This window comes from Leuresthes tenuis, unplaced genomic scaffold (assembly GCF_036924035.1).
Source record: "Leuresthes tenuis unplaced genomic scaffold, fLeuTen1.0.hap1 SCAF_22, whole genome shotgun sequence".
NCBI lineage: Eukaryota > Metazoa > Chordata > Actinopteri > Atheriniformes > Atherinopsidae > Leuresthes > Leuresthes tenuis.
In genome coordinates, this window is record NW_027325376.1 from 13,229,522 (window position 1) to 13,242,533 (window position 13,012).

The 13,012-nt window shown below is 40.5% G+C and overlaps 1 protein-coding gene across 1 annotated transcript; it reads right to left on the reverse strand.

Annotated features, from left to right (window-relative positions):
- Window positions 1–960: 960 nt before the first annotated feature.
- Window positions 961–11,165, reverse strand: ovol1a (ovo-like zinc finger 1a). Its single transcript, XM_072376613.1, has 5 exons — window positions 10,620–11,165; window positions 3,630–3,853; window positions 3,278–3,484; window positions 1,735–1,879; window positions 961–1,650 (listed from the first exon to the last, which is right to left on the reverse strand). The coding sequence occupies exons 1-5, from the start codon at window positions 10,717–10,719 to the stop codon at window positions 1,325–1,327; spliced, it is 1,002 nt and encodes a 333-aa protein (XP_072232714.1). The 5' UTR covers window positions 10,720–11,165; the 3' UTR covers window positions 961–1,324.
- Window positions 11,166–13,012: the final 1,847 nt, after the last annotated feature.

Below are 13,012 nucleotides of genomic sequence, written 5' to 3' on the forward strand. Positions count from 1 at the left end.
GTGTAAAGCTATTCAAAGTTAGAAAGCAAAAGTTTAATACATGTCTTATCTGAGCCTTAAAACTATTTAGACTTATTTACAATATTTATCAGACCAATACAATTACACAGTAAACTTAGGGATGCTTGAGTTACGCGAGTCTTTCAACACATCTTTAAAATATGTAATTATGTTCCTTAAAGAATGGTTGAAAGCTAAACTATGTGTGGCCAAGATAATCCAGGTCTATATCAGAGCTAAAGCATAGATTTGATGTTGAAATAATGAGGAATTGCTCAGTTGGCTACCTGACTCATGCTGCTTTGGTCTGATTTGGTTCATGCTGAAGTCTGGAAATATTACAGTTACAATATTACTGTATCTAAGGTTCTCAAACATCGCCTTATTTATCTGTGTTTTGGACAACTGGACTAGAATGTAGTCACACCAAAAGCACAAAACTGTAATATCATTTCAGCCTTAACCATCTGAGAACTTATGGCCCTTATAGATCAGAAAAAAGGGCAGCTCTACAGGAGCTTGTCAGCATATTCTCAATCTGAGCAGCATTTGTCTTCAGAGTTCACTCCTCTGTAACATCTTTCAAACACTCGTCAGCCACTGTTAACCTTTTACAGTTTTGCTTATATTAAAAGCCAAGTTTGTGACAAAATGAGTCAGTCTTGTGTAATATATTAATCCCTTTAATGCATAAAGTATTTTTCATAGAAAAAAAATCTCTTCTGCCGTACAGAGAAGCCCACAGGTGATATGGTCCCTTTAAGAAATACACAGATGAGCCAAAACTTTATGACCTCTTGTCCGTGTTCAAAACAGTGTCATTATCAAATGACTGGGCAGGTGTAAAGATCGCTGCAGCCGGGCGACTCGGTTAAAGCATCTTCTGGTAAGAGTAAAGACTTGTTGGGGAATGTGATATCAAATCCAATCATTGGTGGCTCAAAAATCCTAACTTGCTACTGATGTCTTGTTGCCAGATAGTTAATGGCACCTTACAGAATTTATGTCATGTGATGTTTCAACGTCACACAAAGGACCAGCATCGTATTAGGTGAGGTCATAATGTTTTGGCTCATTTTAGCAAGACTCAGTCTTGCTTGTAGGATTATTATATAAACAACTGCTATGTACAATAGAACCCCAAATACAAACACACACATTCATAAATACACACTTATATACAGTACATAATAAAGATTTGCTTTCCCCGTTGCTATGGCGTCTATCTCTCTGTCACTGCCAACTACATGTCCATGAGATAACATGTCCCTGCTTCATCCATCCCTCCTGAGTTTATTCTGATGATCTCTCTTCTTTCTCTGCTCTACTGCCCTGCTGATCCAGTGGTATCATCACTATCAACTTCCTGGGGAGAACCTGGCGTGGATTCGTCGACCCCTGCTCCTCCCGCCCTCCTCGCAGCCTTTCCCTTCAGCAGGGCACTGTCGGGGTGAAGCGAGTGGAGGTGGAGCAGCAGCTCGTCCTGGGTTCCCGCCGTGTGGCCGCACTCCTCGCAGACGTACAGCTTGTTGCGTCGCTCCTTGTAGGCGTACTTTAGGGTGATGCTGTGGATCTTCTTCATGTGGGACTCGAGGGAGCAGCGCTGGGTGAAGGCCTTGTCGCAGAGGGTGCACTTGTACGGGCGGACGCCTGAATGGGAGTGAAAAGCGTTCCGTAAGCATTCAGGTGCCTCTCTTTGTGTGCCTTTGAGTGAACATAAAAGTGGGTTGCTACCTGTATGCGTGCGCACGTGTCTCTTGAGGTCGAAGGTGTCATTGAAGCCTTTTCCGCAGAAGCTGCATAGGTGTCTCTTGGTCTCATTATGACACTTGACATGTCTGTTCAACATGCGCTGGTACTGGAAAGTCTTCTGGCAAATCTATGAGCAGAAACAACAGTCACATCACATTTACCGTACATTCAACTTTGAAAGGGAGAATTTTGGAGAAGGAGCTTTTTTATAAATACAAGATCCACGTTTTCTTGCTGGCAGTCTTTTCCACGCTGCTTTTGTGGATGCTTTGCCTTGTTTTTTCACACATGTCAGCCTAGCAGTTTCCATGATTTATAAGAATTTGTAATACGACATAAGTTACTGAACAGTGGAAAATGACAGATGGAAACAATTCTTGTCACCTTTTGCATGAATTTAAAGTAATTCATCCCCATAGAAAACTATTAAGACTCACCAGTTTATAAGCTTCAGTGTTTACATCACAAGTCTATCAACCAGTAAATGAACAAGAAAGATCGCTTCCAGTTTCTTTGAGCATCATAAATACTGTAATCAAAAACAATGACTTTTCCAAAAGCTGGACAACAGTCACCAAATATCTTGAAATCCCTGCTTCAGAAGTTTTACAGCCGTATTACTGTGAAGATGCTCTCAGGATGTGGCAGTAAGAAGAAACACAATGAGAAAAGCCTGTGAAGATTGTAGCAGTACACTGCAAACAGAACCAAGTAGGGCTCTACCAGTGAAGGCCATTGACAGCACGACTAAAAAAGGAAGAACTGAGCGTCAGCCTCTAAGTGATGATATTTTGTCGGCCAAGTAGAGTTTTTTTTTTAATCTTGTTTACAGAATAAAGTCAATTAGAAACATAAAACCCACTGACAGTGAGACACAGTGGAGTTTCTGCTTATGCAGAGGGGCTGCATCATTGCTTTAAACAAATGATACAATTAGAAGACTGCCTGTGCATTTTAGAGTTAAATGTGTTACCCAATTACTGAAAAGTGGGTTTGAGGAGACGTTTTTGGGTCTTTCAACAACCTGAAGCCCACGTCCAAAAGTAACCTGACCTAAACCCCTTTGGAAAGCCTTACAGGAGGCGGCTTAAAGAACTCCTGACAACTTAAAAGAGGTGGAACACAAAGCAATGGAAAAGCGGCAGAAAATACCAGCAGACAGGTGCACAAAGCTTATATGTGGCTACAAGGTAGTCTGTCCCTGCTGCCAGATGCTAATGAAAAGAGGTGTTTTTATTTTTTTAGTTAACTGTATGAAAGCCTGGGCATTTCATTCAAATCTTTAGAATACATAAAAATATCTTCCAAAATCTTTGCCTAAAATTCCAAGGTGTAAATAACTACTGGCACGATATTTGTCGCTACCATAACATTTTGTTTTACCAACTTTTCCTGTCTTGACGTCAAAGAGCCTTATACTTTTTTGAAGTATCTCTGATTTGACCAAATTCAACAAATATAAAGGCGCATCATTGTGTTTCCTCTTGACAGTGATCAAGTCGTCTCTGTAAACTCTCTGGCATACCTGGCAAACAAACCCTCCTGCCGCTGCAGTCGAAGTATTTTGACTTTGACCTGGCGATCTGGTCACCATGGAGACCGCCTCCGAAGGGGAAGGGGTTGGCTCTGGGGCAGCTGGCATCTCAGTGGCATGTGATGTTAAAGTCGGTGGAGTGGCATTGAGAGCAGGAGGGTGAAGAGAGGGATCAGGTGGCAACTCTCCTGTAGTTACCTGAGATGGTGAGATAAAGACAGACTAAATAGTTATTTCAGTTTCATTTCAATTTCATTACAATATATACAATATTTTTAAAAAAATGAAGATAGACTTCAAAAAGCAATAATTAATAATTCAAAAATTGCTCCTTATTTCTCACCTTCATTTTGGATCGGATGTACGTGGAGTCACCATGCGACCGCTTTCTGATGTCCGACCTCCCCTGCGGTGAACCCGCTAGTCTCTGAGGTTGACCGAGGGCCGTGCTGGATGGCAGCTCGGCACACGTGTCAGGGGGATTGTGTTTGCTGAGGCAGAGAGGCACAGTCTCAGCAGGGCTCGCCTCAGCCTCTATCAACAGGGCCGATGGAGGGAAGATGGAGACTGGAGGGAGAAAGGAGAGAATATGAAGTGTTAATTCCCTTCTGAGAACTGCAATATTTAGTCTCTTTGAGCTCGGTTTTTGATCTCCAACAACTCCCGAGGCACAGATCGGGCTCTTTTAGATCCTACATGCTCCACTTTGTCCATTTGCTGTTTGAGCTGAGCAGACAGTGAAGAGTGGCTTTGTACAACCTTTCTCTGAAAATAGTGGCCTGTTGTGCCCTAAAATGACTCAAATACAAGAGCAGCGTGAGCTAATCAAATTTCAGCACATAAATGTCTGTCTTAGATTGTGTTTTTAAGTTTTTGTTACATTTTCTTGTTTTGATATAAAGTATTTTTAGGTTAGAGGAAGGTTAAGAATATCTCTTCTATCAAAGATCTCCAAACTCAAATTATCCATGTTTTTAGGGAACAGAATATCACATAAAAGTTTTATCATTAAGTATGTACTGTATTAAGTATTTATTATTAGTGTGGAAGAGACAGAAATCTGAACATTAACAAGAGTAAATCAAACTTTTATTTGTCTGTAATGTCTGGGGTTTTTTTTTGGGTTTTTTTTTTTTTTAATCAGTTTTACATTACCATGTTGCATAAACTGAACATGATTTAGGATTAGATGACAGTTTTAAACTTTACTTCAGTGATTAAAACAAATCAAGTTCGGTTACATGGAGAGTTTAATAACTTTTGTGCTTCTATAGGTTTTCTTTCAGATTTGCAGTAACTGTTAGCAGGTCTTATAACACTGTAGGCTCCATGTTTTTTAATAGCTTCAACTTTACTGGATATTTAATTAAGAGAATATCATTTTTATTACTTAACCATTCAAATCAGCAGATGAGCTTCTGTATTGATTCAAGTTCAGGTTACAACCTGCGCACTGACAAATCCTTACAAACAATCGACCGATAAAAGACATTTTTCATTTACTTCATACAGACACCAGCACAGCTGCCGCGGCACAGCATTTATTATTTGATAATGTCAATATAGTTAAGAAAAGATAAACAGGATTTCATTAAGACAAACAGTAGATTGGAGTCGCGTAGACAAGGGAGGAAGAGAAAAGAATAAAATAGGTGATGTGAAAACTCTATTAGACTATTGAGTTTCCCAACAGGCAGCCAGCATATTTGCACAATCATAAATTAGCAAACATGCAAAGTTATATATGTGCATATACTGGTGTGTGGGTGTGCTCATGTTTGCGCTATCGTTTAGCATGACTTATTTTTCACGCACACACATGCCTAGAAACCCAAGCGCATAAAGCCATCCCCATTATAGTTAGACTTGTTTTACCAGACAGTCTTGCAGCACCAGCTCTGTACCTTCCTCAAACAATCCACCTCCGCAGGGCTGGATGTCATGTGTGTGTGTGGGTGTGTGTGTGTGTGGGTGTGTGCGTGCATGTGTGCGAGCGTGCACGCACACAAATGAGCAGAACATAACAAAATGCCACAGAAAGAAGGCGACAGAAAGAGAAACCACTGAACCAACAGCACAATATGCAGCAAAGGTGAGCAGGTGTGTGTGCTCAGGTAGCCCAAACACAGGTGTGGTTGGCCTCAGTGAGAACAACGAATCAGTTGAGTTTGCCGGGTTACAATCAGATAAAAACCAAATGCAAATGCAAATGCAAACGAGTCCCAACAGCGAGCTTTAAAGACGAGAGGATATAACAGCGGATCTGTAAACAGGCGAGCTAACGGTACGCTGTGACACAGTGTAACATCTGTGCTGCCTGGGCAGCATATCTGGGAAAGAAATGCCTCTCACAGAGCCTCTGCAGATCTGAAGAATGGGTTTACAGAAATTAGCTGCCTATGTCACTGGAAAATCTTAATAGTAAAGCTTAAAATCTAGAAAAACTATCATCAAACTCAACATGATTGAAGGATAAACAGAACCATGGCTGTATTTTGTGCAGTTTCTTATAATTAGTGGTATGACCAAATATGGTCAGAATTATATTGATGCTAAGGCTCAGTTCCTGCACCTAATTCTGACTTAGCTGTTTTTATTGTCATGTTATGTCATTTATGTCAATTGCTGCTACAGCTCTCACTTTCAGATATTGATTTCCCATGCAGCAAACAAGACTAAACATATTGGGAATTTCTTGTCAAACATCAACACACTCTCACAGGTTTTCATAGTATTTTGGTAAAAGGCAGCGCAGGAAAAATGAGAACTTGTGGGTTTGTAATTTGCTGATAAAATCCATTTGGCATTTATCCATTTATCCATGTTAGGCTTATCTAAATCAGACTTTGAGACGCTTCGACTGCTCTAGCTTTTGACCTTGTTGACTCATTTATTAGGGTTGGGTAGACACAACTTGGTCTTAGTTATATTGAGAAAATGAAACAAAAACACCATCAACACAGGTAAAAGTGTTATTGTGTAATGCCCATTTAGAGGCCACTATTCAGGGCTTGACTTTTGACTCAACTGAACACAGAGGAGTTTTCTGTGAGGAGTTAGGGTTCAGAGAGTCTGCTGAAAAACATCTGTGGTGTGGACAGAAAGGAGCGCTCCACGTGGTTCTTCCACCCATTGCAACAGTTTAATCTTTATTACTGAAATATTTCTTAGCCTGAGTACATATCTATCGTGGGCTAAAACCTTGTTTCATAAAGATAACTTAAACTTCAGTTTTTTAGCAAAGACAAAAGCCAAATCATTCCAGCTGAAAGTGGACCATATTTCCACGATACCTCCTAAAATCCGTCCTAATTACTCCTGTGTGGTGATAGTCTCTGTGGTGACTGCTGCTGGCTGGACATTTAATCTCGTCTTGTATTGTTTGTTCACCCCTCCTTTCCCCCCACACCGATGAATGAGGTGTGTGTTTGTGAGGCAAATGTTGAGGGGGTTCCAAATAAACCAGTGTGTGTGTATGTGTGTGTGTGTGTGTATGTGCGAGGGGGGGGGGGGGGGGGTGTTGTTTGCATACCTTTTGGTATTTTATTTCTATTTTATATCCTTCACATCGTTCAGCTGGTACAGAGTCAACAATCAGTAGATAACTTGATAAAACACGGGGTGTGAGTTTGTGTGTGTGTGTTTGCTAAAGGCGTGTTGAGTGCAGCAGTAGGCTGTTCGTAAGGGTCCGTTACGTTTCCTTTCATCCCATAGCCTAAACATTAACCTTGTGGGATCCTTAGCACAGGTGGTGGGAACACATCCTCTGAACCCACAAAGAGAATCGGGGCCCAACTGATGAAACGCTTGTCTTAAGCGTACTTGGACTTTTGAGAAATCAGCCAATTCATTTTATGGCGCTACACGCACAATAAAACAGAACTAGCTTTCATGTCCGTGTTTTAATGAAGCTACAGCCAGCAGATAGTTAACTTAGTTTAGTTCAGCTTAGCTTAGTGTAGAGAATGTTGTATTGCAGGCTGGAAGAAGAGCCCCATCTTGTAAAGAATGCCCTCAGTTACCTTTGCCATGTGCCATTGTTGCCAAATTAGTTTCTGTTTTCTTTGACTAGAAACTTAACTCTTAACTAAAGAGATAAGATATGGATATTATCAAGAATAACTGAATAGCACTTCTAAAAATAAGACTTGCTTTCAACATCTGACACTCCAATGATTTTTGGCCAATTCGGAATATAGTTTAGTATAGTTAGAATATAGTTAGTTCATTCAAAATTCAGTAAATGAATTACAATAATTGTAAATACATTCAGCCATGTGCTGGTTTTATACAGTTTTATGCAGTGGGTTTTCAGGATTGGATAAGAACTTGCAGCTGGACTTCTGTAGTTTTTAACTACAATGGCTAAATTACCAAATGTGTGTTGCTCTAAATGAAAAAGGATAGAATTTTATCATCAATCATCATTTAATCAAATGAAAGAGAGATAAAAAAAAACTACCTTTTGTATCATGAGTAGTGGGCTAACAGTGGTTCCAGCAGGGGTCTCTCTGTGTGGAGTTTGCATGTTTTCCCCTGGTACTCTGGCTTTCTCCGCAGTCCAAAAACATGCATGTTAGGTTATTTGGTGATTATAAATTGACCGTAGGGGTGAGTGTTGCATGGTTGCTTGGCTCTGTGACTGTAGCCTCCCTCTCACCTTGTACCAGCTGGGATAGGCTACAGTTAAAGGGAAGTGGGTATGGAAATGAATGGCTGGTATTATTAGAGTTTATGCAGTGAATGTTCATAGCGTGCCGAGTGTGTGTGTGTGTGTGTGTGTGTGTGTGTGATCCTTAGGAGCAAACAAACATGACATGTATACGCAGACAGGAGTTACACTGAATAGTACACAATTTACATTCTGTACATGTAGAATATCTCGAGTAGCAACAGCTCTGTGTCTGGAAATTCTGCACTTGAATTCATTAAGTGATCTATTTGATACTATAAAATGTTTGCATGTAATCAATAACTCAAGAGCAGTGACACCCCGACCAGTAAAACTTTTAGCCAACCAAAGGAAATCTTCTCATCCAAATTACTTTTTTTTCTGGGATTTAGAGAAGATGTTAAAGGAAGAAACAAGATGTGGGACAACCTATTTATCTGGCTAGTTATGGCTATCATGAAATAAAACATTTTTAGTAAAAAATCCATTCCTGTAACCCTGTTTTATATTCTTTTCCTATAAGTCTTTTTTTTTAAATGTTTTTATTAATCATTTCATTAAGTCTCTTTCTTCTTTACATGTTTCTATCTACAACATCCCGGTTTTCTCAAAAGTATAATAATATCAAACATCAGTTTCAAAAACTTGCAATAATACCAAAAAGTCTGATGAATTGCACTTGTGTATATATATAAATATAAAAGCTCAAAATGAGTTCATAATAGACTTATATGCTATATTCTGTTTTGTTTTTGGTTTTTTTGTATTAAAACACAGCTGTTCTGAGTGTTTGGGAGTTTCAAAAAAGGCATGAGCCAGGCATGAATTCAACACAGGCTGATTCAGACTGATGACCCAACAGAAACAGGACCTGGCACATGTTTGTGGATTATGGGCTAAAAATAAACCCAGCATAAATACACAAAGACCATGTTTCAAACTGATGGCATCTGGCGTTTCATAAAAGCATTCAACACGCCTGTCTCTGAGGCAATTATCATACCTTTCTGTGTGAGGGTTTCACTTTGAGTGTGTGCGTGTCAATGTAGGACACTTAGAGACTCAAACACACGCCAGGCAGGTACATCAAGTAACGGCGCATACCAGAAACTTTAGCTGAGACCGTTGCTGGGTTTGGTAACTACGTGCGTAATTACGTGCGCTCAAAGTTGTCTTTTCATCTTTGACATTCTTACGGTAAATTGGGTATTTTACAACTGATACATTTAAGTGTTCTCGTTTGGAGTTAATACTACCTTAAAAATATCATAAAATCAACGTACATACTGTTTTATGGTGGGGGTGGGGTTGTGAAAATCTGTCAAATTGTCTCAGAGAAATAGCTCTATTGTGCCTTTTTCAGTGCGTAAAAATACAGCCAAACGCCATGAGAGCCAGAACAACCCTGAAATACCTGTGTCCTTCCTTTTAAGGTAATTAAATGCGTTTAGAGACAGGATTTCTTGGTAGTTTTAACACGTTCGAGAACACTCTAAAAATCGCACTTGGTTCAGTTCCTCCATATCTTCCAGCTTTGGGCACCCAGGAGGATGTAGAAGTCAATGATTAAAAGTTAACGGTGATGAGATGAGGAGAGGACACACATAGTCAGGCAAAGATGGGGGAAGGGTGTGAGAGGGGTTTAGGGTGTAGTCCGTTACTTGTTATCTGATACCGGCGTGGTCTCACAATAAAAACTCCGCCAACGGCAACAATGGGGATTGTTCTCAAGAAGAGGGGGAGACAGAGAGTTATTGGGACTCTCTCAGCTCGTCATTTAAATGTAAAGTCAGTGATCAACATTGGCTGCAGTCACAGGATCAGTTTTGACAGTTAACACATCAAGTCGTTGCACCTCACAATGTCTGAGAGGGTTGTGTCACCTTCCTATAAGACGACAGTGAATCTATTTCATGTCTTGGTTCATAACTTGAGAAGGCTGTTTGATTTTATTTTACGGATGCGAGGGAAACTTTCATCTACAAAAGTAAAACCAATATAAAAAGCTCTGAACAAAATGTGCTTGGCAAATATTTTCTGAATCAAAGTGACATGTAAGGAGCCACTGTCTGAATGCTGCAGGCCTTGGTTGAGGATTTATAAGTCAGTGCGTAACTAAACAAGGAAGAACACTGCAATAAGGGGTTGAAGGTCGATTAGAAAAGCAACGGACTCTCCTGATAGCCGCAACTACGGTAAATACCAGATAGGAGATGATAAAAGAAGGGGAAATTGCCTTTTGTCCTGTACAAGTTTATTTCAGTTTTCTTTCACTTAAACTGATCATTTCGGGGAAATGAAATAATCTGATATGGATTCAGATTTTTCTTCGGACAAGAATAAATATAATGTAAAAATTAAAACGATTATTTAACGCAAGTTTTCCCTCTTATCCATGCAATGAATACAACAACCAGGTTATCAGCGGCCCGCTGTGTTTCCCGTTATTCCGTAGCTGCAGTTGCCCCGTTACAATCACCACCGGACCCCTCCCCACCTGCCTCACCGACATTCCCGGCGGATTGCTAACCATGCGAACCCCTCCAATCTGTGCGCAAACATTCCCCCCAAAAAAACCAAACGCGTCGGTGGTCATCGCTTTAGGTCGCTCTATTTCTGTCAAACAACAAATGTGGCTCATTACCAGCAGCTTGGACTCACCTGGGATGTAGACGTCCCCTCGCTCATGATCAGGGAGTTCACTCCAGTTCCGCTTTCCCGGCGAAACATTCGCCTTTTTTACCAAAAAGGCCCTCGGCATTTTCAATTAGTAACCAAATAGTCCTTATTTTTCTTCTGCAGGAGCCGCTTTCCCGACGTTAAGTCAGGTAACAGTTACAAAAGCAGGAAACAGGGGAGTTGGGAGAAATCCAGGTGTCGGTTCTGTCTTCTTCCTCCGTCTGTGCACCTTTCTTCTCGTTTCGCAAGCGGTGTCCCTCTTTTATTCCCCTTTGCTTCACTTTATCTCCGACAGATTTAGTTTTCCGCTCCGAAGAGAAGTCCTTCTGCGTTGGGACAGGTGAGTCGGCTCAGGTGAGCAAACCGGACAGGTAAAGACGAGTTTCATCCGTAGCGCCCTGAAATAACGGGAGTGTGTGAGTGGGTGAGGGAGCGGGTTGAGAAGGAAAAAAAAAAAACCCGGCAGATATCCCCGATCACACACACACACACACACACGTACATACACACGCACTCGACAGAGGTGGGTCAAAAAGCAGCACAGGTACTCATTTTAAAAGCAGGAAACTGGCAGCAGCGCGCATGCGCGCCAGAAATAACGGTGACAACAAGCTTGAGGTAGCCTGGGTAAGGCCTCAGTATACCTGCTGAACCGGTTTACCCCTCCATTCTCTCTGTCTTTCCTTTTCTCTCTATCTCCTCCTCTTCTCCATTCCGCTTTAAGGTGGGGGCCGTGAGAATGATATCAAGAACTTGAGGGAAAGAGAGTGAGTGGCAGAGGACATCAAGGGCAACCGTAAAACAAATAGGCACACTTGAACTGTGGAGATGCATGACCACGGCAGCCAAAGGCCAACAAGGTGTTTATATTTCAGCTACTTTCAGTACACAAAAGTCGACAACAGATATTCATTTGATGTTTTTTACGGCCCAGAATCAGAAAAACAAGGAACAGTATGGAAAATCTTGATTTTTTTCTTTTAGTTTAGCTTTTATTTACCTGGTGACAGTATGAAACCAAGATTGTTCAGGCTTGTAATAAATCAAAATTGAGTTGAGACAGTAAAGCTTTTACCACTTTGTAACGTTGTCTCGCAACAACACTTCATTTCAGGTGCTACTTTGTTCCACACATCCTTTAAACACATCTTAAGATGTTCAACATTCTCTACTTGGGACATGTTAGAGCTGCAGGTGGGTCAGTCCAGTACCCATACCCAGTTTTCTGTTGCATTTTTAATATAACTCTGTATTGCAGTGCTTAAAAAAAGGTTTCTCACAGTAAGCCAGTGCCTGTGTGGCTATATCTTCTGATAAATGCCAGTTCTTAATGCAGTGCTGTCTGAGGAATGACAGATCACAACTATCTATCTTAAACTTGTACTTCTGTCCTTCTTCGCACTGAAATTCCTCCAGGTTCCTTAAACAGTTTAATGACATTTTCACTTGACAGAGAAATATGCAAATCCCGTCAGATCTTTCTTTTAGGAGCATTGTCTTTAAACTGTTCAGTAATTTCATCACACATTTTGTTGACAAACTGAAGATCCTTCGGTCCCTCTTTGCTCGTCAAAGACTCAGCCTTTCAAGCATTCTTCTTACCAAATCATTATCACACTTCACGCCTCTTTCACATAATGTCAAAATTTATTGAACCTCATTCCAAGCTCTAAACTGCTCACCGACTATTCAATGGAATACAGCACAGGCCTGAAATGCAGACATGGATAATGGGAAAATAAATCAAGTTGATGTGACAAAACATGAAATATCTTAGGTTTGCACTGTCTACAGTGGCGTGAAAAGGGACAAGGTATCTCATTATTAAGCTGCAGCGACCTCTCATCATGCAATAACCTTTTTGTTTTACATATTTTGTCATACACCACTGTTTTTTACAGATTGTCTTCTGTCTTCGTCTTTCTCTACAGCTGCAACAGTGCAAACTTCCACCCTATGGGACCAGTAATGAATCATCAACAACAAATCATCGAATTCTATTCTTTTCTTTTCTTCTGGGTCGACCATTTTGCTTGAAGAAACAATAAAACAAAATGGGAAATCCAGTTGTATAGCAGGGTTTATTCAGGAGAACATTTCATTGCACTGAAATAGTTGAGATACACACAATGTCATTAACAGCTGATTCAGAATCAATATGTTTTTCATTGCTCATGTGAGGTGACTTTACTAAAAAAAAAACAAAAAAAAAAACACTGGAAGTGACAAAGAAAGGGATGTCAGTCAAGTGCAAGCGTCTGCACATGTGTTTTAATGCAACAACAGCCTCATAATATTCAATTAAGTGCAGTATCACAGCTAAGGAGACCAAATCAGTCTGCAAGTGTGCAAACGACTCACTAAGAGATCCCTGT

Bases quoted from the DNA above. Each gene is read 5' to 3' on its own strand.
- ovol1a (XM_072376613.1), bottom strand. From the start codon at position 10,719: ATGCCGAGGGCCTTTTTGGTAAAAAAGGCGAATGTTTCGCCGGGAAAG. The intron at 3,854-10,619 runs GTGAGTCCAAGC...TTCTCCCTCCAG, and splicing joins AGGGGACGTCTACATCCCAG to TCTCCATCTTCCCTCCATCG. The intron at 1,880-3,277 runs GTATGCCAGAGA...TTCTGCTCATAG, and splicing joins CAGGAGGGTTTGTTTGCCAG to ATTTGCCAGAAGACTTTCCA.